The sequence below is a fragment of the Perognathus longimembris genome, chromosome 10 (genome assembly GCF_023159225.1).
Source record: "Perognathus longimembris pacificus isolate PPM17 chromosome 10, ASM2315922v1, whole genome shotgun sequence".
Lineage (NCBI taxonomy): Eukaryota > Metazoa > Chordata > Mammalia > Rodentia > Heteromyidae > Perognathus > Perognathus longimembris.
Window position 1 is genome coordinate 2,355,146 of NC_063170.1, and position 26,438 is coordinate 2,381,583.

A 26,438-nucleotide genomic window follows, 5' to 3' on the forward strand; every position below is an offset into this window, starting at 1 on the left:
GAGAGGCCCCGGCCTCCCCTCGGACCAACCATTCCTCCCTGACACTCCGAAGACCCCACCCCATCCCCTGGAGGGCAGGGCCCGCCCCACCCCTGAGCCGCCCCACCCCCCCCCCCGGAGGGCAGGGGTAGCGCAGCGCCATCCCCGCCCGCCATGCCTGACGAGGTACGACGTGCGGGGTGCGTGTTCTGGGCTCCGTGCATCCCTCCTCCCGGATGAACGGCCCTGCCCGCCCCATGCCCGGCACCCCGAGCACTTTACCTTGGCTCCCCCCACCCCCTGGTTGGGGCAGCGTGAGGGCGGGCGGTGGGGGGCGGGCTGGCTGCCCTGCCCTGGCGTGCGGAGCGGTCGCACGCCCGTGCCCTGCCCTGCAGCGGGCGCCCACGCCGGGGAGAGGGCAGGCCGTCCCGAAGGTGAGCCCAGGAGCCCCCCGAGAGCCCCCCCCCCGGCCCCGCCGAGCCCACCGCGGCAGGGCCGCTCCGCTCCGCAGGCCGTAAACCACGAGGCCCGGCGCCCGCTGGGCGGCCGTCCAGGCCCGGGCGGGCAGAGGGCACTTCCTGCCGGGCTGCGGAGGAGGCAGGCGGGCGGGCGGGGGGGGGCCGGCGGGGGAGGGAGGCCGGCGGGGGGGGGGCGGAGCGGGGGGGGGGCCTGGCATCGCGGGGAAAGCCAGGAAAATGCATTTCCCCCCAAAGACGTATAAAAAAAAATTCTCACTGATTCCTTCCCTTTTACCCCAAGCTTTCACGGCTCTAAATATGCCACACTCGGTAATTTTACGAGCCAGCCCGGCCATACATCACACAGTTTTATGCTCCTAAATTAACAAAGGGGACTTTAAATCTACGCGGAGCTCTTAAGAAAGGAGGACGAGAGAGAACACCATGTCTATTTTTATTCCCAAACTCCCTGCCCCGGCCCGGTGCCCGTCCCCGGGGCCCCCACCTCTGGGGGGGGGGGAGTGAGGTCAGACCACCAGGGAGGCAAGTCCACTCTGCCGAGGGCCCGGGCACGGGGGGGGGGGGGCGCGCTTGTGAACCCAGCCCCCTGGGGGGCAGAGACCAGGAGCCGGCCCAGACACCAAGTTGGCCAACCCCCTCCCATCCCCGCCAGCCAGCCAGGGGGGATGGCGCCCCCCCCCCCGTGACTCAACCGAGTTCTTGCGAGGTAGGGGACGGAGGATACCGGGTTGAGGCCACCTCCCCCCCCGGGCAAAAATGGGGGGAGCCGGATAAACAAACCAAAGTCAAAAAGCCCTTGGGGGTGCGGTTCCCATGGTAGAGCGCCTGTCTAGCAAGTGTACAGCCCCCAAGTCCAGACCCTGCAAGGTAGAAGAAGTCTATGCCTCCCCCTCACTCCCCAGAGGATGGGCTGGCTGGGAGAGGGGGCACCCCCCCAACACACCTGGGGTCTACAGAGAGGAGATGGGGCACCTAGCACCCCCAGGGACTACGAAGAGGATCACAGCCTGGGCCCCGCACCCTCCCCATTTCCTGACTGCCAGCCCCAGGATGGATGGATGGATGGATGGACGGACGCACACTCCATCCACAGACACCCCACAAACACGGAGACTGGAACCCCAGGGCCTGGAGTGGAAGTCACACCCCAGGCCGGGTGAGACGGCTCACGCCTGCAATCCCAGCTACTCGGGAGGTGGAGAGGGGGAGAATCTGGGACCCAGGCCGGTTACAGGGGGGGGAAATAGTTATCAAGGCTCTCACCTCCGTCCACCAGGCATGGCAGTGCTGGCCTGTCCTCCTGCTACGCTAGGGAGGCTACAGGTAGGAGGATCAAGGCCTGAGGCTAGATCAATACCCTAAAGGCAAAACCACAACGCAGGCCATGGCTCCAATGGTAAGGCACCGGCCTACCGCGCAGGAGGCCATGACTGGAACTCAACTATCAACCCCCCCCAACACACACACACCACATCCCCACACCTGGCACCTCCAACCCCCACCTCCCCGCCCCCCTCCGCGGCAGGGCGGGAGCAGGCACCCCCAGGCCCCTTCGCTCCAACGTCTAACGGTCCACAAAGCCGCTTCTGCCTGCAGAGCAGGGAGATAAGAGCCGGGGCCACCGGGGCTATCGCGTTCCCACAGAGCCGCTGGGGGCCGGCGAGAAGCCCTTAATGAGAACCACACTGGGCCGCGGGGGTCAGCGGGCCCCGCGGAGAAGGGCTGCCTTCCGCGGGACAAAAGGCCCCGGCGCCGCTGACAGATGGAAACGGGGCGGCCCCTCCCCATTTCTCAGGGGTATCCAAGATTAATTAGCGACTGCCGACAAAGTGCTCCCAGGGCCCACATGCTCATCCCCGCTGAGCCTGAGCTGTAAATAATCCGCTTTCTCAGTCACCACCCCAGCCCGGCCAGGTCCTCCGCCGGCCACCCGCCCGGCCGGCGGGGCCCACACAGGGGCCGGGCCGCGCCCCGCACAGGTGGGCCGGGCGCGGCCGCTCCCCGCGGGAGGGGGGCGCCGGGCGGGGGAGACCCGGGGACAGGAGCCGAGGGATCCTCGGGGGAGGACGGGTCACCCGGAGTTCAGCGTGGGGCCAGGGCAGGGCCTCCCCCCAGGAAGGCCGGGAAGGAGATAAGGGGCCCCGAGGGCGCCCGCCAGTGCCCGCGGCCGCCCCTCCCTCCCCGCTCGACAAATATTTATCGAGGAGGACTTGGAGCCAGACTGCCGGGGAGAGGGAGGTGTCCCGGCCCGCAGGAACCGTTCACTGCTCCTGTGACCTCAACCGCCCCGTGCCTCAGTTTCCTGGGGCTGTCGAGCGCGGTAAGTGTGGCGGACGCCCAGAGCGGAACCGAGGGCGACACCGTTAGCCCCGCGCCAGGCACGGAGCAGGCACCCGTGGCCGAGGCCCTTCCCGTCTCCTTTTCTCTCCCCTTTTGCTTTTGTGACTGTCAGGAGCTGGCAGGAAGCCCGGGAAGAGGAGACGCGCGGTCTGCGTGGAGCTCAAAGTCTGGTGGAGTTCAGGAAAGGGGCTAACTGGGTGCGCGTGCAGGCGGGAAGCGAGGCCGCCCCCCGCCCCCGGGGTCGGTGCCCCCCGTGCCGTCCTTCCCTGCCACCGAGTAGCCCGGGGCATCTCACCGCGCGTGGGGCTAGGGAGCCCTCTCGACAGGGTTCAAGACCCCGCTCGGCAGCAACAGTGATAACGGTGCCACTGCAGAGGCTGCGCCCCTCCGACCGGGCCTCCTCTTCCCATGCCCCACGGGGCACCTGCAAAGCCTCCCCTGACACCTCCGGGCCGGGCAGAAGGCCAAGCCGCCCATCACAGGTGTCCCTCAAAGCCCAGGCAGCGCGGGGTGCCAATAAAGCTTTATTTGCAACCAGTCCCGACGGGCGCTGACGGGGAGCGCGGGGGGCAGACCCCAGTTCACCTCCGGGAAGACAGAGGCTCCACGGCCGGCGTTGCTGGCGCCCTGCCTGGCCAGGCCCGGGCGGAGGCCGCGCTCACTCTCAGACCGGCCAGGCAGGAGGAGCACAGCCAGCAAGGTGACCGCGAGCCGCCCCTGGGCCCTGCAGGCTGGGCAGCCGGATGGGACCCGGCCTGGGGCCGAAGCCCGGGCTCTGCCTCTCCGGGAGTCCTTGGCCAGGAGCTCGCCTGGCTGCCAGGCAGGCCCCGCTGCCCCGGCCCCTGTCCAGCCGGCTGGGGCTCGCACGGCTTACCTGTGAGGTGGGCGATCTCAGAGGGGGGGTGGGTCTGGGCGGGGTGCTCCCCCAAACCCACTGGGCACTTGGGCTGGCTCTAGCAGGTAAGCCTCCTCTCCGGAATAGACAGAAAGGCTGGAGCAGGAACCTTCCAGAAACAAGGCCTTTATCTCAGGCCAACACTAGCAGCGCCGGGGGAGGGGGTGTGTCAAACCCTCATGGGGGGGGTCAGAGGTCACCCTGCCTGCCCACCCACAGCCGGGCTCTCTCCCTGCCCGCCCAGGCGGTTTCCCCTTCATTGCTCTACCGTTCCCAGCCTGACACCCTCTGCTCTCCGTGGCTCCCGGTAAACACAGCCTCAGTCACCTGATGAATAGACGTGAGCTGCAGCTTGGGCGGCAGGTGAGGGGCGGTGTGGGTTACAAACACCTGTGCTTTTCCTCCTGCCTGCCACAAGCTGGCCGGCGGCACTGCCAGCCCGCCACAGAGAGGGAAGGAAAGGCCCCTCCAGGCGGCCAGCGCCTGGGGGAGCCCTGGGGGGCGCGGGGGGCCCTGGGCCGGTGCAGCGGCTGGGGCTGGGGGCATCTGCCTGCAGGGAAGCTTCTGGAACCCTCTGGGAAGTTGGGGATTCCCGGCTGTAATTTTGGTTGGATCTGGGGAGGGAAGTGTGCCCGGTGGGGAGGAGAAGAGCAGGGGGGAGGGGGGTTGGGGGTTGGGGGGAGGGAAGGGCGGAAGGGGGAGGGAGAAGAGGGAGGGGGAAAGGAGCCTCCAGACAAGGGTGAAATGGAGACCAGGTATTCCTCCCCGGAGCGGCGGGCAAGCCACCCACCAGGGCACTGGAGACCCTCAGTTCACAGCGGCGCCCCGCGTCCACCCGCCCCAGGGTGCACTTCCAGGCGACCCGGCTAGCCCGGTGCGGCCCTCGCGGGACCGCGGAGTTGGTGACACCGAGGCTAAGCCGAGCCGGGCCACGTGCGCCTTCCTCAGCAAAACAATCCCCAGGTCCGCCTGCAGGGCGCGTCCCCGCCGGAGGGCCGGGCCCGCGGCGCCCCCCACCGCCTCAGGCCGCGGCCCCGCGGGAGGGGGGCGCCCCCCAGCGCCACTCCCGCCACTCGCGGTCACGGGGCCCCGGGGAGCCTCGACCCCGGCCCGCGGGGGGGGGGGCGGACCCCGGGGTCCTCCGGCGACACCTCCTGGGGGGGGGGGCGCGTCCGGGAGCCCAGCCCGCGCTCAAGCGAGTGAGAGGCTTCCGGGCCCCGCCGGATCCGCCGGAGGCTCCCCGACCCCGCGGCCGCCCGCGTCCCCCCACGCGCAAAGTTCCGGGGCGGCCGGCGCCTGTCAGCGCGCAGGACGGTGGCGGAAACCGGAGGCCGCGCGGCCCCGACCCCAGCGCGACGCCTCCCGGGGCCTCCGCGGGGAGGGGGAGCCCCGGGGCCGGGGGGGCGCGGGGGCCCCGAGGGGCGGCCCCGGAAAAAGTAACTTCGCACCGGCCGCCCCATCCGCCCCGCGGGGCGCAGGCAGCGCCCGCCCCCGCCGCGCCGCCGGCTGCGGGCAGACAAAAGGAGCGAGCCGCGCACCGGCGGGGCCGGGGGCTCCCCGCGCGCGCCCCGCGCGCCCCGCGCGCGCCCCGCGGGGGCCCGGGGGCGGCCCGGGCCGGGAGCCGGGGGCGCGGGGTCGCCCGGGGGCGCGGGGGCGGGGAGGGCCGGGCGCGCGGGGCCGGGCGGGGAGCGGCGGCGCGGCTCGCTTACCTGGTAAGTAATACAGCGGCGGCTTCAGTCCAAACATGGTTCAGCCTAGGAGTCCATAGTGGCCGAGGGACGGAGGAGGAGGAACGGGGACGCCGAGCCCGCGGGGACGGAGAGCGAGCTCCGCACTCACGGCATAAACATCCAAAACAATGAGGCCGCGCGGCGATCCCCGGGGCCGCGGGGGGGGGGGGGGAGCCGTCCTTCGCCCTTTATTTTTTTTCTTTACAGCCGCGGCAAGACGATCAAAAGGGCCGCGCGCCCCCGGGCAGCTCGGCCCCCGGCCCGGCGCGCCGCAGCGAGGTGGCCGCCGGTGTCGCCGCCGCCGCCGCCGCCGCGTGTGTATTTTCTGCCTTTTGGACTTGAGATGCAAATAGAGGAGGGAGGGGGAGCGGGCGGGGGAGCGCCGGGGAGCGGGAGGGGAATAAAGGGGGAGGTGAGGGTGGTGAAATTGGGGGGTTAAGATCCTCAGGGATTACTCACTGGAGGGGGGAGCGCGAGCGAGGCGCGCGGGCGCGGGCGGGGGAGGCGGCCCCCGGCGCGGCGCGCCCCCTCCCTCCAGCCATTTGCGCGTCAAGGGCGAGGGTCAGGAGACCTGTGTCCAACGGGGCTCCACGTTCAGAACCGGAGGGGGGACGGGCGGGGGGCGGCGGGAGGGGGCACCGCCGGTTGCCAAGGAGAAATCGGCTTTGTTTTCGTTTCCCCTTAGCTACTGGGCGCGGAGGGGCGGGGTGGGCGAGGCGGCGGGGCGCGCGGGGCGGGGGCCGGAGGACGTTAATACCCCAACAGCCAGAAGTACCGGGGGGCGGACGCCGCCCCGTCAATGAGCGAGGCGGCCGCGGCGGCGAGCGGGTCCCGGCCGGGGACGCGGCACGGCCGGCCCCCGCACCCCGCTCCGGGCGCCCTCCGCGCGCGCGCCCGGGCGTCCCGGCACTGACTCAGACGCGGTGGGGGCGGGCGCGGAACCGGGGGGCTCGGCCCGGCGGGCGGGGGGCGCGCGGCGGAGCCCCTCGATCAATTTCCATGCGAGGATCATTATCGGTAAATTGGGAAGCTGGCGGCCTGACAGCAGATTTGTCTCCCGTAATGAAAGCGGGAGGCGGGGGCGCGGGGGGCGCGGCGGCTCCTCGTCCCCGCCCGCGCCCGGCTCGGGGGCGGCGATCGCAGTTTCACTCGCGGCTCCCTGCGCGCGCGGCCGCCGGGCGCGGGGCGGGATCCGGGCGGCGGGCGGGGCGGCGCGGGGCGGGGTGCTCCCCTCGGCCCCAGAGCCCGGCGGTGGCGAGCCGCGGGCGGCTGCCCAACTCCGCGCCCGGCCCGCCCGCCCGCCCTCGCCTCCCCCGCGACGGCCGCGCGAACCCCGAGGCCACCGGACCCGGGCGACCCTGTCCCTTCCCCCCCCGGACCCCCGCGACCCCGAGCCGGCGGGGTCCCCGGGGCGGGCGATCGGGCCGGCTCCCCGGAGTCCCCGCGGCCAGGAGAGCCAGGTGCGGGCCCGCTGGGCACCCGCGCCGGCCCGGCGGACCTGGCCGGTGCCAGCTCGGCGCAAGCGCCGTAGGAACCCGCGGCCCGGGCGCGGGGGAGCCGAGTGGGGTCCGTGCCCCGCCCGGCCCCAGGCCCGGTGATAATTCCCCGAACCGAAGGGGAAAAACCGGGCGCCAAACCCCATCCTGCGCGCTCATTGTCCGGCCCGGCGGCCTTAAAGAGACAGGAGCCATTTGCCCGCCGCGTCCACTCCACTCCCCGCGGCGGGGCAGGCTCTGGGGGACCGTTCACTCGGGAGCCCCTTCCTCCCCCCCCCACAAGGCCACTGGCCCGGGTCGTGACTCGGTGGCTCTGGGTCACCTGTGACCCCAGGCAGAATCGCGGCTGGAACCCACCGGGGCCGGGGACGCGGCGGCCACGCCGGGCCGGTGTCCCGGCCGGCGCTCCCCAGCCCGCGGCAGTCCGGGCCCCCGATGAGCACCGCGGCGGCTTGCGACGGCGAAGGGCGCCCCGGAGGAGGCGCCGGGAGGCGGTGCCGCGGGCCCAGCGCGCCCGCCCTCCGCCCCGCCGGGCAGCCGTCAGGGGCGGGGCGCCGCTCCCGCGCCGCCTCCCGGGGCCGCCTCCTCCCCGCGGCGCCCCGGTGCGCGCCGCCCGCGAGTTCCCGCCCTCCCCGCCGCGCCCGCCTGGCGCCCCCTGCGCGCGCGGCCCCGGGCCGGGCGCCAGGGCTGCGGACCTGCAGGAAGCCGCCCGCCCCGCGCTGACCCCGAGGTCGCGCCCGGCCCTCGGCGGCGGCCCTTTGTTTCCGGGGCTGCGGGAGCGCGCCCTCCCCCCCCCCCGCGCCGCCGCCGGCCTTCCCGGGGCGCCCGGGACCGGCCCCGCGCCCACTCGCCGCCCGCACCCCCGCAATCTGTCCTCGGGGGAGCTGGGGGGGGGGCAGGAAGCGCGGCAGACGGTGGGTGAGCTGCCTGCCGCCCACCCACCCCAGCGCCGCACCGCGCTTGGAACATCTCCGGTTCTACTTGGGGAAGAAAAATAAAACTATTTTTAAAAGACCCTAAACTATCCGTTTCTGTTGTCATTCCTTTTTATTGGTTTTTAATTCTCCGGGATTACACGAACAACAGTAGTAATTAATACTAAACCTTCCTCCACTGTATATGCTAATGGCAGGAGCCATAAAAATTAATTTGCAAACATGTCATTACACAATAGCTGTACAGGCAATAAACCTGTAATTATGGGCCAGTCGTGGCAGGGTACAGAGGGAGGGTTGGCCCCCCTCCCACGGTAAAGTGGGGGAGACGCCCACCCAGAGGGGGGCTTCCTTCTGGGGCCACCTGTGGGCAACACTGCAGCTCCCAGAAGGGAAAGGGTCTCCTCCTCCGCTTCCCTTGGCCCGGCTTCCACCGAGGGAAGGAGGGACTGGGTGGGGAGGGGAGAGGCCAGAGCCAACTCCAGGGGCGGGGATCTCCCCCAGCCCGCCCCAGAGACTCCAGCCTGCTTCCCTATCAAAGGCAAACTCTCCTCTAATAAGGATTTGAATGCCTGTATTGAATTATCTGAAAGTGCTGGCTGGGGCCAAGCCCTAATTGCTTGGAGCCACACCCTAGGGAAGGAGCTAGCTGTTAAGATCCCGGCGATAGCTCCGCACCTCTGGCCCTGTCTGGCACAAGTAGGTTAGAGACGCTTCCTGGGGATGGGGACCATCTTTAGGGACGAAAACCGGAGAGCCCTCCGCGGAGGGTGGCGGCCTCCCCGCCGCTCCGACGGTGCCAGAACGGCAGACAACACAAAGGCCGCCCCCCTGCCAAGCAGCCAGCTTTGCCTCGGCTCCGGGCTCAATGGCTCGGTTGTTTGCCTAATGTGGCTGAACGGGTAGCCGGACGGATTTTTCCCTTTCCCACCGGCCCTTGTGGCTTGGCTGTGGTGGTTGGAAGCCATCACTGAAGAAACCATTCATCTGGGGGGAGGGCTCCACGGGAGCCCAGGGCCTGGCTGACACTGTGCCCTCACCCCCCCCCAGGGAGAGGCCCCAGGCCCAGCCACACTTGAAGCAGCTTCTGGTGCCCAGGTGGGCAGGGCACGGCCCTCCCTGGTCTCACCCAGGGGGCTGTGCCAGGGGAAATGGCGTCTCTAGTCTCTCCCCCGGAGCCCCAGGAGGCTCCTGTCCATCCTCTCCCCTCCCTGCGGTAGCAAAGATAGAAAGGAGGTCCCCAGAAGGACCGTCCAGCCTTAGCCCCCTCCCCCAAGCAGGGACACTGCAGGTCGGTGTAATCCCGCCCCCTAGAGACCTCTGTCCAGGTCCCAGGGGAGAGGGGTCAGAGGCTGAGGGCCAAGTTCCGGGGTGGATAAAGGAGCAGCCGCGGGGAGCTGGACTGCTCTGGGGTGGAAGGCAGGGGTCCCAGCCCCCCACAAGGTGCAGGAGGGCCTCCCCCTCCGCCACCAGGGCACCTTGAAAGGAGGAGCTCTGAGAGTCCCCCCCCCCCCCACCGTGCGGCGCACAGAGACAGCCCTGCCCGAGGCCAGATGGCTCCACATAGCAAAAGCAGCGTGGCAAGCCAGGCCGGGCTCTGCCAGCAGCCCGCGGGGCTCCGCAGGGTGCCGGGCGGCCCTCGGGGCAGGCGTGGAGGCTGCCCCGCCACGCCGCCAGGCCGCGGGGCTCACCCAGCCTGTCCAGCCCGCCACAGCAGGACAGGGACTGGTCAGGTCAAGCCGGGGCGCTCCACTTCCAGTGTGGCAGAGAGAGGCCAAGCACCTTCCCGAGACCACACAGCCGGGGGCGGGGGGGGGGGCAGCCCAGGGGGTGAGCCCCAGTGCGTGTCTGAGGCTTCCTCACATCCAGACAGACCAGACTTGAAATTCTGGCCTTTCCTACCTTTCTGGAAACATCTCTACTCCAACACACATGACACGGTCATCACCGTGATTGTACTCAGGATACTGAGGCCCGGAAAAATGAGGTCACTGGCCCCGGGGCGCTGGGGAGCAGGCACCGCAGGCCCCCCTCTGGGCAGCAGGAGCTGGGGGCTGGGCCGGGTTGGACCCAGGGTGGGCAGGGCAGGGCCTCTGTCCGCCCCACCGAGGCCCAGCACAGGGCCGCCCAGCCTCTGGCATGGACATGCGTCAGCCCCACAAAACCGCCTGTATGACTCTCGGTCCTCCCTTCCCTAGAAGGAGAAACTGAGGCCAGAGGAGGTGCGGGCTGGGGATGACCTGAACTCCGCCACTGGGAGCCACAGCGCCACTTGCGGTCCTCAGGTGGTTCGCAGGAGAGAAGAGCCTCCTCTCCTTTCCTGTTCAGGCTGGCTTTGAACCTCCATCCTCGGAGCTCAGCCCCCTGGGTAGCTAGGATTACAGGCGCCCAGCACCCAGCTCGCAGACCTCTTTGCCCACACTGGCCTCTGTGATCTCCGCCTCCGAGGAGCTAGGAGAGCAGGCAGGCGTGCAGAGTCCAGCCCAGCTCCCCCTCCCAAGCCGCCGCCTTCCCCCGCCCCCCCCAGGTGGGAACGGCAGAAAGACTTTCCCTAGAAACCTTTCCTAATTACGACAACGGAAGTAAACAAACACAGGAAGGGCGGGCTGCATCCTCGGGTGGCTGTCGAGCGAGCCAGTGTCTGTCTGACCTCCAGCCCAGGCCTGCCCCGCAGCAGGCTGTGGCAAGCTCCACGCCTGGAACTCTCTGGAATACCGGTTCTGCCACATGGAGGCCGGATACGGCCAAGGGCTCTGCGCCGTGGCCTCGGGCCTGCGTAGGGGTCGCTGGCAGCCTGGCTTGACAGGGCCCCGGCCTGACCCCGAGGTCCCGGGTCGCCGCAGGCCACTCGTGGGGGTCGGCCGTGGTGGCGAAGGCCAGCCCTGGGCCTCGGCGCCCTGCTCCGGCGGCCGCGCAGCCCGCCGACAGCCAGAGAGTTCTACGGCTGGGCCCCAGGTCCTCCCCCGGCTCCCTGCGGTGACCCCAGGGCGGGGGGTGGGGTGGGGGGAGGTCGGTGGGTGGGTGGCCCACCGCGCCTGCCCCCGCCTTGCACTGGGAGGCAGGTGGTCAGCGGCCGGGGCCCGGGAGCCCAGGGGCTGGGGCCGTGGGGGCCGCGGCCTCCCCCCCCCCCCCCCGCGGCCGTCCAGACGCCGGGGCTGGATGATCCCGCAGGCCTGGCAGCCCTCGGGCCCACGATGAATAAAACACGCACCATCTGCTCCTCTGACATTTAGAAGTGGAACCGGTTTCCAGAGAGAAGGCTGCCCCGCACAGCCGGCTCCTCCTCCCTCGCCGGCGGCCCCCACCCCAGCCCGGGTCCCCCCAATCCCGCTCCGGGTCGCACTCAAGCCCTCCCGCCCCGCCCCGCCCCGAGGGGCAGAGAGGCCTGCCTGTAAAGCCCAGAGTCCCGTGCGACCGGGATTACCACGCGCAGGGAGCCCGGGCTCTGCTTGCTTGTGGAGGAGGGGCTTTGGTTTTGCCCATGGCTGATCTCAGACCTCTGCCCTCCACCCCGAGTGGCTGGGATTACAGGTGTGAGCTTCCATCCCCCCCCGGCCGCCCGGCACTGGAGCTCTGGGGCACTGGCCCCTGGTGCAGCTGGGAGACCTGAAGGTCAGGCCAAGGTCACAGAGCTTAGTGGCCCCACAGGGAGGTGCCTGGCCTCAGGGCAAGGATGTGGGCCACCGTGTCCCTGGGCCGTGCTGTGGTGCTGACGGACAGCCTGCCGGCCACTCACGGCGAGGACAGAGGAGGGAGGGTCCCAGGGAAGCTCCGCCTGGCCTCCCCGGGGGGCAGGGGCACAGATGGACGCACGGAGCGGGTGGGCTCAGGGCCTCCAGGCCAGAAGGGTGGGGAGGAGACGCAGGGCCTGGCAGAGGCTGTGCTGGCCCCGCAGGTTCACATCCTCGAGGGTCAGGGGAGACAGAAAGCGAAGCTCAGCGTGGAGGCTCCCACGGCTGGCCAGGACCCCGAAGACCTCCCCCCCCCCCGCCCCCCGCCGCCGGAAGGGGCCTTGTAGCCCAGCAAGCCGTGGACTGGACTGACTCAAAGCGGCCACGTTCACAGAATCTGCCAGAAGCAGACAGCAGATGCGGACTTGCTGTGTCACACACTGGAGGCCCAGGCCGGAGGACGGGGTCTGAGGCTAGCTGGGCTCCGGGGCAGGGCCGTCTGTAAACGGGACAGGAAGGCGCGCAAGTAGCCAGGACGCCGGACGAGCACGCGGTCCACACGGGCCAGGCGGGCGGCGGCGCGCAGAGCCCGGGCGGAGCTCGCTGGGCGGGTCAGGGCCGCCGGGCACACGCCCGGGGGCCCCCTCGGAGCCGACGCCGGGAGCGGGGCAGCGCCACCTGCCCGGAGCCTGAGCCCCTGGGTGGGCTCTGCACCCACGGTGCCCGAGGCCGGCGGTGGGGTGTCGGGGCGGGCGGCGCGGGCGCCCACGCGGCGGAGGAAAACCAGGCGGAGGCCCGGCCGCGGGGCCCAGCGCCCCCCCCCCCCCCCCCCCGCCGCTCCCGTCCTCGCCGCAGCCCTGCCAGGGCTCTTTCTGTGGGGACAATTTCCATGCCTGCAATTAGCTGAGCAGGCATCTTTGTCCCCGCCACGGCGCTCAATTGCAGGTGTAATTAGGTTCCCTCACCCCGGAAATCTGCAGAGAGCGCCCGCCTTGAATAACTGCACCCACAATTAAGTGCTTGCGGGTACGGGGCTGGAGCCGGCCAGCGTGCTCCCAGCTCCTGGCGGGGACACGGAGGCCATTTGCAAAAACAGACACTGCCTTGCAGAAAGAAACCCAACCTCTTTTGCATTTGTTGTTCAAACGGCTCTGTCCAGCTGGGAATAATGAAGAAAGACAAACAGGCCAATTAGGCGGCTCTGCACATAAATAAGCCGCGCGGCAACTTCATTAGGCAACTTCCAGGAGTGGCCGGGGCGGAGGGGCCGGGGGGTGCGCGGCCCCCCCCAGGGGCTGCGTCCAGGGCACCTGGGTGGCTGCACTGGCCAAGATGGCTGGGGGGTGCCGGTCCTCCGGGCTAGGGGTACCGGTGGGAGGCGCGGCGGCTCCCCCACACGGGGCGAGAGGAAAGAAGGGGCAGTGCCTTTGAACCCGCGTCCGGGAAGGGCAGGAGGGCCGCGCCGGCCTCCCGGGGTGCAGCACCTGCTCTCCACTCTGACGCCTCCGCCCCAGGGCCTCAGAAGGCGGCCAAGTCTGAGATCCAGCCACCTGCCCGCTCCCGAGGCGCGTCCTGCTGGGACCGGCCCTGGCCAGGGCCCCTCGGCTGCCAAGAGGCCCGGGAGGGAGGGAGGGAGGGAGGGAGGGAGGGAGGGAGGCCGGCATGGGCGGGGAGGCAAGCGGCCGTGGGGATTGTGGGTAACTCCTGTTTGCCCCCCTCTTCTAGACTTCCGCCACGCTGCTACATCATTTCTGAACAATAAAACCAGGCAGATTACAGGCCCTGCAATCAGACACCAGAGGAAAGCTTCCTCCTTCCCAGCCCAGCCGCCGAGAAGCCCGGCGCGGCCCGGCGGGCACAGAGCAGCTCTGGATAATGAAAGCCCCCCGCAGACGGCCCTTCGGGCGGCCACAGGTGGCTCGGGGTGGCCCCGCAGCGAGGAGATGACCAGCTGCCTTTCTGTCCCCTCCCGCCCTCCCCCCCGGCCTGGTCACCTGGTCCCAGCCACGGCTGCAGACCAGAGACGGCGGGGCCCGTGGGCAGCCAGGGGCAACGCGGCTCCCGGCGAGGTGCTGGCTTCCAGGCTGCGGTTCTGACCCCACGGCCCTGGGCTGGCTGAGCGTGGTCACCTCTTTGCTCCCCTCTGCGTGGGCCACTTCCTGTCTCAGGACCTTTGCACTGGCTGTGTCTGCCGCCAGCCCTCTGGTCCTGGCTGTCCGCAGGGCGGCTTCCTGCACCCAGGTCTGCCGCCTCCTCATCGCTCACCCCCACCCCCCATACACACTGGATGGCCTGGGGTGTTTTGTCACCTGGTCTGTCGCACTCAGCAGGGGCTGAGCGAGATGTCGTTTGGTGGTGAAGCCAGCTGGGGCACAGCCAGCCCGGGCCCGTGGCCTCCACAGCGCCATGGCTCTGGAAGCTTCTAAGGGCGGGGGCTGGGCTCAGGAGGCGTGCCCGGCCGCCAGGCGCAGCCCTCCCACGCTGAAGCTCCCAGCAGAAGGGAGGCCTGGGGCTCGGCGTGAACGTTTCTGTGCACGCATGCATTTACTTGCATGCCGGCACTGGGGCTTGAACTCAGGGCCGGGGCAGTGTGTTCCTTCGCTCTCTGGCTCAAGGCTGATGCTCTGTCACTGGGGCCACAGCTCTACTACGGGACTCGTGGACTTCCCCGCCTGGGCTGGCTTCCAACCCCAGTCCTCAGATCTCGGCCTCCTGAGTCGTGGGGTTACAGGCGTGAGCCCGGCACTCGGCTCCTCTTCAAGAGCCGGGCATTGGCAGAGCACCGCCCTGCCCCTCCTACAGCCCCCTGCCCCCCACTGCCCCGACAAACCCAAGCCGAGGCGGGCTCCTGGTCCCGGGGGCCAGTCCCGTCACCGGCTGTCACGAGGAGGCGGGCAGGGCTGCGTGGACAGGCTGGAGCCCACGTGCCGCCCCTCCAGAGGTGTGCGGAGCCCGAGCTGGTCCCGAGTGGCCGACAGCGGCCTAGAGCTCCTGCCCTCCGCCCCGGTTCTCCGCTTCCCTCCGCTCTGCTGGGCCTATTCCAGGGCGGGTGCCGTCGGCTGGGCCTGAGGGCTCCCCACCTCCGCACCCCGCCACCCCGCACCGGTCCCCGGCCGCGTCCCCGAAGACACACCAGGAGCTCCGTGACCAAGACCTGCTCTTCCTAGGCAGCGGCCGCCCTGCCTCCCGGGGCCCCGCCCCTCCGAGTCCCACGGGAGCCCCTCCTGCGTGGCCTCGTGTCCCGTGTCTTTCCACCGGACCCCAGGCCCGAGGCCCGGCAGACAGTAGGCGCTCCAGAAATGCGTGCGGTGAACTTGTGTGGTGCTCAGGGGATGGGGGGGGGGGAGACCCGGGAGTTGGGGGCGGGGGGGTGAGGCCCCGCAGACCCGGGTGGCGGCTTAGCAGGAGGCCGCCGGCCGGGGGCGCGGCTTATCGGCCGCCGTCACACCCTGGAGGCCCCGGCGACAGGCGCTCTGCTTTCTTATCCTTCTCCCCGGAGGCCTCTGATAAAGAAGCCAACCTTTACCCTCGGCGGAGCCGGGGGCTGGGCTTCCAGATCGTTCCGCCGGCCCTGGGGCCCGCAGGGTGAAGAGGCGCGAGCCTGGGGGGCTGGGGGGGTGGGGGGCTGGGCCCCCGCGCGCACCTCAGGAGGCGGGAGGCGCGGCCTTCCACGCTGCGGGCCGGGCCTCGCTGGTTACGGGGGGGCCGCCTGGAGGCTGCGGGCCTGCGCAGGGCTGTGCCAGGCCCCTGCCCCGGGGCAGGCCCGCCGGCCGGTGGACAGCAAGGAGGGGTGCTCACCGGCTGGGCCGTCAGGGGCGCCCCTGGGGTGCGCAGGGCTCTGGGCGCGAGGCCCGGGCTCTCCCGCGTCAGCCACGGCGCCACTTCTGGGATGTTCCCTGCGGGTGCAGACCGGCTCCGCACAGTGCACGGGACGGGGCCTGGTGCTGGCTGTTGTTGGGGCTCCCCACCGCCCTCCCACAGGAGAACGTGGGGGGCCCACACAGGAGGAGAGACCCAGCCAGCCAGAGCCCCACGCTGGTGTTTATCCTGAAGTCATCCTCTTCCTGTCCTCAGCCGGCACCTGGCCCTCCTCAGCCTCATTGTCTCCAGACCCAGGCCATCCGGTCTGCCCTGGGGGACAGCAAGGAGCCCCCCCAGCCCCCCATTTCCTCAGACTCCAAGTCCCTGGGCCAAACAAACAGAACCACATGAAAGACCGGGAGGCCTGCTGAGAGGGGAGGGGAGGGGAGGGCGGGGCGGGGTGGGGCGGAAGCAGGGGGTGAGGCCGGGTCTCATCCCCTGTGTCTAAGAGGTGGCTGGCCCCCACAACCCATGCGCCACAGGGGTGCCGGCTCCCCTGGGCCTGGGGGCGGGGGCGGGGGTGGGGCTGACAGCCACCCCAGCCATTCTCCTGGGAGGCCCCCGAGTCCCTGTGTGCCGTGCCCAGGTGCCCTGGCTGGGCCTGATACCAGACCCCTCCAACGATGACCTCCCAAAGTCCTCGGGGCGGGGGTGGGGGGGGCTGAGCCCAGGCGGGCGAGGGGGGGCGGCCCAGGAGTGCCCGGCCAGCGGGGACCCTGGCTGTCTCCAGACCAGCTCCTCCCTCCCCACCAGAGCCTCTCGCGGGGCGGTTGTAGCCTTTCAACCCACACCACCGTGATATTTGGTTGTTTCGTGTGTGTGTGTGTGTGTGTGTGTGTGTGTGTGCGCGGGCCAGTCTCGGGGCGTGAACTCAGGACGTGGGTGCTGTCTCTGAGCTTGTTTGTTCAAGGCTAGCGCCCTACCACTTGAACCGCAGCTCCACTTGTGGCTTTTTTGGTGTTTCCCTGGAGCCAAGAGTCTCATGGACTCTCCCGCAGTGGCGGCTTGCCCCTCAGTCCTCAGATCTCAGCCTGGGAAATCCCGCCCGCCCTGGGCTCCGGGCCCTGCCGTCCGCCCAGGCTCAGGGGGTGACTTTAGGCAGCACAGGGTCCCCGGGACTGGGCACCGGGGCCTGGCAAGCCCCGGGCGATGCCACGAACGGTGAGCCCGCCCGGCCGCGGCCCCGGGCCTCCCGCGGGAACCCAGTGGCGGCTGCCGACCCTGAGACGCGGGGGTTCTGGCTCCCGCAGACGGCGAGGGAGCCCCCGGCCCCCCCTCGCTCCCGCGGCCTCGGGCTGACATAATTCCTTTCTGATCTTTCCCAGGGCAGGCCGGCCGGCTGGGGGGCAGCGGATAATCCATTTTAGAGCTTGATCAATATCGTTAGGAGCCTTTTAACTGGCTGCCCAGGCTTGAAGGAGCCAGGGCAGATGGCTGAGCTGCCAATCCGGGGCCAGGCGTGAGCAGAGGCCAGGCGCCACCCCGGGATTTCCTGACAGTCCTCTCCTTTCCAGTTCCAAGAGGTGAGGACCGCCCGGAAGGGAGGCCGGGGGGGGCCCCGCAGGCCAGCACAGGGGGACCCGCGGGCCGAGGGTTTAGCTGACCCTCCGTCTCCGAGGCGATGCCTCCTTTTCTAATCTGTGTAATTGTGCTCGCCGTCGCAGCCGGCAGGCGAACGCGGGGGCCCTCCTGCACACCCCACCCGTCTCCTGTGGCCCCAGCCCCTCACCCCCCGCAGAGCCGCCCCCCGACGGGCCAGGCGCGCCGGTCAGGGCGGCCAGGCGGGCAGGCAGGGGCCACCTGACACACAGACCCGGAGCGAAGTGCGCCCGGGAGGCCGGATCCTTACGGCACCGGGAATGGAACCCGGGACGCTGCCCCCGCTAGGCGGGCGCTCCGCCACTGAGCCACATCCCCGCCCCCAGGCCAAGAACCGGATCACAGCATGCGTGAACTATTGAAAAATAAAGCCCTGTGCAACGACCAGGCCCACAGACCCGAGGCCCGCCCCCCGCACCCCCTCCCCCCCCCCCCCCCCCGCCTCCCACCCGCCCCCACAGGGGCTCGGTCCCCGCTCCCCGCTGCCCCCTGGTGGCCGCCCAGCCTGCTCCACCAGCCGCGCCTGGATGGCCAAGCGCGGCCTCCCGGGCGCCCCAGGGCCAGGCCGGCGCCCCTTCCAGAACCCCCACAGCGCCCACCTTCTGGGGAAAAGCCAGGCTGTCCTGCGGGTCGGTCCCTGAGGTCCCCTCCTGACTCCTACCCCAGGGCCTTAGCACTCACTCCTCCCGTGGGGCTCGGGGATCACTGCGTGGGAGAGACGGAGAGGAGGCCTAGCCGGGATGAAGCAGGAGGCCGGGCGGGCGGAGGCCGCAGCCTCCGGGCCTGTTTATCCCTGTCACCTCCGCAGCAGGAGAGGCGGGGGGCTCTGCACGCGGGCCGTCCTTGGGGACCTGCCATCCGCCTGGCTGCCGGTTCAAGGCCCCTCAACTCTCCGGCACTTCTTCCCCGGCGGCATGCCGGCCCCCGGTACGCTCGGCGCTTCCGAGCTCCCTGCCTACCCGGCAAACTCCTATTCACCCTTTAAAACCCCATTCCAAAGCTGCCCTCACGGCCACGATCCCCGGCCGGGCCTCCGGGCGTGGGGCGCCCGGCTGCGGGGTGCTCCCGGGCCCCAGCCGCGGGCAGTGGTCGCCTCGGCAGGCCGGGGCGAGGCCTGGATTCCGGCCTGGCTCTGGGGAGGGGAGTCCCTCCAGGGTCCTCCTTCAGTCCGCCCGCCACCGCGGCGGCAGTGCCCTCACTCAGTGCGCCTGGGCTCTGGGTTCACGGGTGGGGGCTGAGGGAGGCTGGGAGCTCTCCCCAGAGGCCGGGGTGCCCCCCCCCACCCCGCGGACAGCGTCCGCACAAGGCTGTTTTGGCTCGCCTGCGGCGAACCTCATTTAACATCCCCATCGCTGCTACTTAATTAAATAGACGAACTCATTTCACAAGTGCGAGTCTTAATTCATCCCGAACAGAACGGGCCACGCTGAGCGCTCTCCTCCCCAGCGGCGCCCTGGGCCTGCTCACGAGCTGCTGACGGGCTGGGCCCCGGCCCTAGGACGCCCCTCCACCGAGGGAGGCGCAGGGTGAGCGGGGTGTGGACCCACGGCCTCCGTGTCGCCTCCCGCAGGTGCCGGGGGCGGCGGGTGGGGGGGCGGGCGTCTGGCGGGCTGCCCCCCCCCCCCCCGGCTCCCAGCCCAGGAATGTGGACGGGTCGGGGCCGTTCCTGGCGGCGGCCTTGAGCTCGCCGCGGCACGCCGGGCCCGAGGGGTCCCCGTCAGGGATGGGGGGGCCGCTGTACTCGGGGGGGGGCAGGAGGGCCACAGAACCTGAACCCTTCTGGGCCTGGCCGGGGCCCTGGACGCCACCCCAGGCCCGCGGGGCACAGCGGCGTTCCCACCCGGCGCGCCCCGAGCCCAGCGCGGCCCCTGGCCCACGGCGGAGCGCCCGGGGAGGCCGAGGGCGGCGGGCGGGCGGCGGGGCGCGGGGGCTCCAGTGCCCCCCCACGCGCGCAGGGGCACACATGGGGTGTGCAGGGCCCCGTGGGGGCGGGGAGGGGGGCAGGCCGCGAGGCACAGGGCCGTCTCCCGGCCCCGGCCCCCAGTCCTACCCCAGGGGCGTTCGCGGGCACCAGCACATGGGCAAAGGGCAGGAGGCAGGGGCGGAGGCCAGGCCTGCCCGGGTCGCCGGAGGGGAGATGCGTGTGGGGGGCACTCGGGGGGGGGGAGGAGGGTCTCTGGGACCCGGTGTAGGTGGCCCTGTTGTCCTGGGGAAACTGAGGCTAGCAATGTCAGAGGTGGAGCCTGGCCCAGCTTCCAGAGACCCCTTCCATGGCATTCCCGGGGACCTTAGGGGACCTCGGGGAGGCTCCCGCAGGAGGATGGGCAGCGGCCAGTCCCCGCCACCGCTGCGGGCCACGGGCTGTGGGGGTGTGGAGGTGAGCAAGGCCCTCGGCCGCGGGGAGCTGAGCCCTGCCGGGCCTCACGCGCGGGGGGTCCTAGCGGGCCACGCGGAAGCCCCCAGTGGCCTCCTGGACCGCGGGCCACGGGGCTCTGCACCTCATAGGGCGAGGAGAGACACGGGGACGCCGGCCCCTGGGCGGCGCCGGAGCCTCGCCCCGTCCCCTTTCCCTCCCGAGGGACCGGAGGCCCTCCCCGCCTGCCCGTGCCGCGTGTGGGCCCCCGGCGCCACCGCAGCGCCACCGCACGCAGGGCCTGGGGGAGCCCCTGCGACACGCCAGTCATCCTAGCGACTCGGGGGGCTGCGGTCGGAGGGGCGCGGCTCAAAGCCAGCCTGGGTAGAGAGGCCCGTGAGGGTCCCCTCTCCAGCCGCCCGCCAGCCAGAAGTGGAGCCGCGGCTCGGGTGGCGGAGCGCCAGCCTCCAGGGGAAGAGCCGAGCCAGCCGTGCGGCTCCGAGTTTGGGCCCCGGGACTGGCTCAACGTGAACCGCCAGAGCAGGGAGCCAGGGCGGGGCGCAGCCGGTGACCCGGGCTGCAGGCCGAGGGGCCCCCGCGTCGGCTCCCTTCCCCTCTCGGCGCCTCTGCCTCCCGCCCGGGCCCCGGTCACGGGCCCCGGGCCCACGCGCAGGCCGGCGTCGTAGCGCCGCGACGCCCCCCACGCCTGGACCCTCGCGCGCGGGGAGAGCCGATCCCGACGGCCACCGCTCCCCGGCTCCCGCGGGCCCACCGCCCCTCGCCGCGGGCCGTGCCGGGCAGAGAGAACCCGGCTGCAGCCGAGGCCCCCCGCCGTCGGGGAGGTCAGGCCCGGGAGGGTGGCCGCGAGCGACAAAGGGCGCGTCCCCGGCGGGCGCGGATGACGCGGGCAGGCGCCGAGTCAGCGGCCCCGCCGTGTTGCACGCCGGGCGGGCGGGGGGCGGGGGGCGGGGGGGGGGCGGCCGCGGGCGGCCCCCGGCTCCATTTGTCGCTCTTCACGGAGGAGCGCGTTTATCTCCCGCACATTATGTGAGGCCACGAGGCAGACACGCGCCCGGCCGCGCGGCTCCCTCGGAAAATATTAATATGTAAATGTCACTCTCGGAAGACCGGCGATGAAATGAAATGACCGGCTGCGGGAGGCTCTGCCGGAGAGATAAAAGAGAGAAAGACCAGCCGCGGGGCGCGGCGGGGGGGGGGGCGGGGGGCTCGGCGCGGGGCCTGCCGGGGAGCTCAGCCATCTTCCATGGCTCGGGACAAGTGGCTTCCGCCAGGCGGGGACCCCAGGATCAGGACACCTTTGCCCGGAGCCTTCCAGAAGCTCCTGACAGCATCTGCTGCACAGCAAGGGCTGCGGCTCAGGAGGTGAAGCCGGGAGCGGCGCCTCCTTGCACCCAGACCCGAGAGGGGCCAGGAGCGGGGTGACAGGGCCAGGCTGGGGAACAGGGGACCCCTGGGTTGGAAAACCCCCATCCAGTGGCGACCATTCCGGCTGGCAGCCTTCCCTGGCGCCAAAAGACAGCGCCCTGGGATGCAGTGTCTGAGCCGCCAGTGCTGGTGAGAAAGGGGGTGCTGGGCGCCCCTCCGGGGGTCCACGCGGCCTCCCTGGGTTCAGGCTCCCACCTGCGCCAGGCCGGGGGCCTCCTGCAGCAGCGCAAGGTGCCCCGGCAGCTGTGGGGAGCTGGGCCGCCTCCTGGGGGCAGCCCCCGGGCGCAGAGGGGTCCAGCCCAGGGAGAGGTGGGTGGCAGTGTGGGGTGGTTCCGGGGGACCCCTGGCCAAAGAGGTGGGCTGACCGGGGACCCCCCCCAGAACTCTCCGTCCCCAGGCCCCGCTGGGCCGCACCGTCCCGCACGCTCCGCGGGTCTGCCATGAGATTGGGGTTCCACCTCGGGGTGTGGGTGCTCACGGCCCCGTCCTCCCCCCCACTCCCGGGCCCCCAGAGCGCTGATACCAGAAGGGACTCTAATGTGCTCGGTGGAGGGACCTTAATTTATTACGTGCCTGTAATTGATGTTTATATAAAGTAGCTCTTACAGCTACTCAAAGGAGGAGGTGAAAAGCAATCAATCAGCCATTTGCTTCCAAAGAGAGGAAGGATAACACCACAGACCCCGCGCCGCCCGACGGCAGGCGGGAGGGGGGCCCAGCGGGCTGTGGGCACCGCAGAGGGCCCGGCCAAGCCAGCCTGGGGCTCTGGGAAAGCCGGGCCACAGGCCAGAGGCCTGGTCACCCACTCCGATTCCTTCAGGCTCACCCCAGGGGGTCACCGGGGCTGGGCCGGGAGACTTTGCTACCGCACAGGCGCCCCCCCTGGGCGGCCACTGCCCCAGGAAGCAGTTCCCGCACCCCACCTGGGCTCAGACTCTGTGCCCTGCCCTTCCCGAGGAGCAGGTCCCCCACCTCCGCCCCGGGCTGCCAGCCAGCGGAAAGCCCTAGCTGCCTGCAGTCCTGGAGCGTGGGCCTCCTCCGGCGGGGGTGTGGTGGTGTGGTGGGGGGCCCTGTGGCCTGGAGGTCCCGCCCCCCGCGGGGTGCTCAGGAAGAGGGGCCGGTACTGGGGGCTGCAGGGCAAATGGCCGCAAGCGGTTAGAAAGGAGTTCTACTGGGCTGAAGTCCAGGTGTGGGAGACAGCTTTGCCCACCCCTACCAGCATGTGTGTGCGGGGGGGGGGGCTCCCTCTGTGCCAGGTCCCCCCGTCTCTCCTGTGCCAGGTCCCCCCGTCTCTCTTGTGCCCAGGTCCCCCCATCTCTCCTGTGCCCAGGTCCCCCCGTCTCTCCTGTGCCCAGGTCCCCCCATCTCTCCTGTGCCAGGTCCCCCCATTTCTCCTGTGCCAGGTCCCACCATCTCTCCTGTGGCCAGGTCCCCCATCTCTCCTGTGCCCAGGTCCCCCCGTCTCTCCTGTGCCAGGTCCCCCCCGTCTCGCCTGTGGCCAGGTCCCCCCGTCTCTCCTGTGCCAGGTCCCCCCGTCTCTCCTGTGCCAGGTCCCCCCGTCTCGCCTGTGGCCAGGTCCCCCCGTCTCTCCTGTGCTAGGTCCCCCATCTCTCCTGTGCCAGGTCTCCCCGTCTCGCCTGTGGCCAGGTCCCCCCGTCTCTCCTGTGCCAGGTCCCCCATCTCTCCTGTGCCAGGTCCCCCCGTCTCTCCTGTGCCAGGTCCCCCCGTCTCTCCTGTGCCAGGTCCCCCCGTCTCTCCTGTGCCAGGTCCCCCCGTCTCTCCTGTGCCAGGTCCCCCATCTCTCCTGTGCCAGGTCCCCCTGTCTCTCCTGTGCCAGGTCCCCCCGTCTCTCCTGTGCCAGGTCCCCCTGTCACTCTCCTAAGGTGCCGGCCCTGCGCTTGCGATCTCAGCTCAGAGCCCTCGGCCACATTCCCACTCTGCGTCTCCATGTTCAGCACGGGTGACCCAGAACACGGGGCACAGGATCCCCCCCCCGCCCCCGCCATCCCCGGTTGCCAGGCCTGCTCTGGGTATGGGGTACGACAGCAGGAAACAGAGCCGGCCTGGTCTCCACAGAGCTTGTGTGCGGCCATTGTGGAAGGCCAGGGGCAAAGCCAGGCCTTAGATTCTGACAGGGCCGCCGGGAAGCCGCACACACCGAGGCCGGAGCCGATGTGCGGGGGAGCCTCCGGCGGGGGTGGGGTGGGGGGGGCAGGTGCAAAAGCCCTGGGGCGGGGAGGGGGCCGTGGCTTTCACACCAGGAAGCTGCAGTGCGTGCAGCAGAGACAGGGCAGCCGGGGCCGGGGCTTACAGGGCCCCGGGGGCTCCGTGGTCCTGGGGGTGCCTGGCTCTTCCGCTGCCGGGCTGGGAGCCCCGGGGAGGGTCCTTGCACAGTCAAGGCCGCCCCCGCAGGGCTTTCTTCCGGAAGCCTGCGTCCTCCCTCAGGAGTGGCCCGGGCCCTGCGGAGGTCAGCGTCGGTGCAGACACAGAGCAGGGCCTCCAGCCGGAGTGTGCAACCGGGAGGGGGTGTGTGTGTTACACGCGTGCGTGCGTGCGTGCTGGTCCCGGGCTGCTGGGGGTGGGGCGTGACGGCCTCCATGAAGAATCTATCAGCCCAGAGGGAAGACTGCGGCTCAGGGGGGGCCTGCCGTGGGGTCCCCGCGGCAGCAAAGCTTTGCTTCTGGGACTAAGATGGCGATTCGGCCCTGGAGTGTCCCAAGTCGCGCTCCCCGTGCCATCCGCCCGGGGGGGGGGAACGCGGGAGGCCCGGCCCACGATGGCACCCTGGGGGCGCCCTGCCTCCCGGGCCCACCTGCTCGGCCGCCTCAGCCCTTCCCCGGCCGAGCCGCGGTGGAGGCGGCCCCCACAGGGAGCCACGCCGCGCCAAATCCAGCAAAAATTTGTGCTAAATTGAATCAATCCATCTTGGAAATGGCTGTTGTCAGCTCCTGTCACAGGCGCTGTCTGCAGGGACGGAGGGATCAGGAGGGGCGGGGAGGGCGCGGGGGGCTCTCGCTTCCAGACACCCCCAGGGCGGCCGCGGAGCCGGGGCGGCGGGAGGAGGGGGTGAGCACGCACGCACGCACGCACACGCACACACACCGCACACTAGACCTACCCGTGCCCGGGCCCCTCCCGCTCTCCCTGACCGCGGCCGGGCGGGGGGCCTCTCGGGGGCCCGCGGTGCTGCTGGAGGCCGGGCGGCCTGTGGAGGCAGGCCGAGGCCCGGGGCTCCCCGCAGGGCCCGCGGGACGGCGGGAGATGGGGTTCCAGGCGCCCCGTGGCGAGGCCGCTTCCTGTCCCTGGGCTCGGCTCCTGCCCGGCACCCACCCTGCGCTCTGGGCTCGGCTCCGCGGTGGCGCCAACGCCGCCGCCCGCCCGGGGTCCTGAGGAGCACGGAGGGGGGCGCAGCGCAGGCCCAGCGCCCCCCCCCCCAGCAGGCCATCCGCCCTGCCCACCGCCTCCCGCCCAGCCTCCAGCAGAGGCCCAGCGCCCCCCACCCCCCGCCCTTGTCTGCCCCTTCGGCCCATCTCCTGTACAGCCAGCTCCACTGGCCGCGCCATGCCGGCTGCGTGGCCCGCCCGGAGGGTGGGGGCACCGGGGTGCACGCGTGAGTGGCAGGTCTGACACACACACACGTGCTCCCCAAGCATACCACGCAGGGGAGCACAGGCCCTGGGGTCCGGCTGGCTGAGAGCCGTTTTCGTTCCCCGCTGGTCCCAGAGAAGACAAACCGGCCAGCCTGCTCCGTCCCGCCCGCCGTCCCCAAGGGGCAGCGCTCGGGCCACCGTCGCCAGTGTCTCTGGAGTCACCACGGGGACGCTGGCCACTGGGCTCCACCCTGACGGCACCCAGGGCACCGCGCAAAGCGGCCCAAGGCAGGCCACCCCTCCCTCCCCATCTGTGCCTCTGTGATGGAGCCAGGAAGTGGCCCGACGGTCACTGCAGAGGCCGCTGTGGGGATGGAGGGGGGGCCTGGGTGGGGCTACGGGGCCGCCGGAAGCTTCTGGGTCACAGGGCGAGTCAGGTGCGTCCACACGCCTTCCTGGGGGCCATGAGACTCCAACAACCGAAAACGGAACAAGGAAGACGCAGGCTCTGGTAGGGGGCTCACGCCTGTAATCCCAGCTCGGGCCTGGACCTCGGACCTGGGCCGCCGGGACTGGGACAATCGGGCCATCTCAGCTGTGCAGTCTGTGCGACTGGGGGGTGTCGGGGCTTGAACTTGGGGCCTCACAGCTCCCGTCTCGCCGGTGGCGTGCAGGGTGGGGGCCTGTCTTCCGCCCAGGCACAGGCCGGGGTCAGGAGCCTCCGCCTGGACTTCTGAGGCCACTGAGGCCAGCCACCCTCTTGGGGGACGGGGTCTCACACTGCGAGCCTCCCGAACTCAGCCTCCCCTGTCCTTCGGCTCTCAGGGGCCGGCCGTGGCCAGCAGCCTAGCTGTGAGAGTTTGTGAGGATGCTCACGCACCCCCACTGGCAGGACACACGGACAAACCTGGTCCTGGGTGGGCTCAGAGCCCCACACCTCCGGCCTGTTCCCTCCGGCCTCAAAGCCCAGCTGGGAAGGAGGAGGGAGGGGAGGGGGGAGGGAGAGGGACTGGGCCTCCTGGGCCTGCCCACCTTTCACCTGCACGCCCACCTTGGGCTCCAAACCAGACCCCCACGCGGGCAGGACGATGGGGACCGAGAGCGGCCGATGAGGATGCATTAGCCGGCAGAGGAAGACAAAAGCAATCCCGCCTGACACAAATACAGATGAATTCGCGCGGGGGAACCCACAGACTGGCAAATTAAAACGCGGTTCGGGCTGGGGAGCGCCGAAGACGCCAGCTGATGAATCTTCCTAGCCAGACAGCCGAGCCAACCAAACACATCGTCTAGGGGCCGGGGGGGGGGGGGCAGGGAGGCAGGACGCCCTCCCCGCTCGGCACCCAGGGGTGAGGAGGAGCCTCGGGCTGCAGGGCCACGCTCGCACGCGGAGCCGGGCAGGGACAGCCAGCCGCAGGGGAAAGGTCCCAGAGCTGGCCATCGGGAAAGAGGACGGGGCGGGCAGATGCCGGGCCGCCCTGAACTCCGCTCCTCCGTCATCGGCTACGTTTCTGTACGAATGTGGAGCTAGCTGTCACTACTGAAGGGCAGCTGATAAACAGATGGACAGACATAGGGAGGAAAGAATGGATGGGTGGGTGGAAGGAGGAAGGAAAGAAGGAAGGAGTGAGGGGAAAGAGGGAGGGAGGGAGGAAGATGGAAGGATGGGTGCAAGGGAAATGGATGGATGGCGATGGATGGATGGCTAGATGGGTGGATGGTTGCTTGGATGGATGGACAGATGGATGATGGACAGATTGATGCATGGATGGGTAGGTGGATGGATGGATGGATAGATGGATGGATGATGGATGGATGGATGGATGGATGGGTAGGTGGATGGATAGATGGATGATGGACAGATGGATGGATGGGTAGATGGATTGGTAATGGGCAGATTGATGGATGGATGGATGGATTGTTGCTTGGATGGATGGATAGATGATGGACAGATTGATGGATGGATGGATGGATGGGTAGGTGGATGAATGGATGGATGGACGGTTGGACAGATGGATGGATGGATGAGTGGATGGATGGTTGGATGGACAGACAGATGGGTGG

General features: G+C 70.4%; 2 protein-coding genes across 2 annotated transcripts in view; one reads left to right on the forward strand and one right to left on the reverse strand.

Moving 5' to 3' along the window:
• Gse1 (Gse1 coiled-coil protein) overlaps positions 1 to 26,438 on the reverse strand; it is a 194,470-nt gene that overhangs the window by 61,305 nt on the left and 106,727 nt on the right.
• On the forward strand, positions 11,528 to 20,024 carry LOC125358397 (collagen alpha-1(II) chain-like). Its single transcript, XM_048355508.1, has 13 exons — positions 11,528 to 11,765; positions 13,040 to 13,090; positions 13,251 to 13,594; positions 14,328 to 14,531; positions 14,693 to 14,809; positions 15,025 to 15,110; positions 16,901 to 16,909; positions 17,051 to 17,153; positions 17,447 to 17,614; positions 17,794 to 17,912; positions 18,401 to 18,511; positions 19,278 to 19,362; positions 19,491 to 20,024. The coding sequence occupies exons 1-13, from the start codon at positions 11,528 to 11,530 to the stop codon at positions 20,022 to 20,024; spliced, it is 2,169 nt and encodes a 722-aa protein (XP_048211465.1).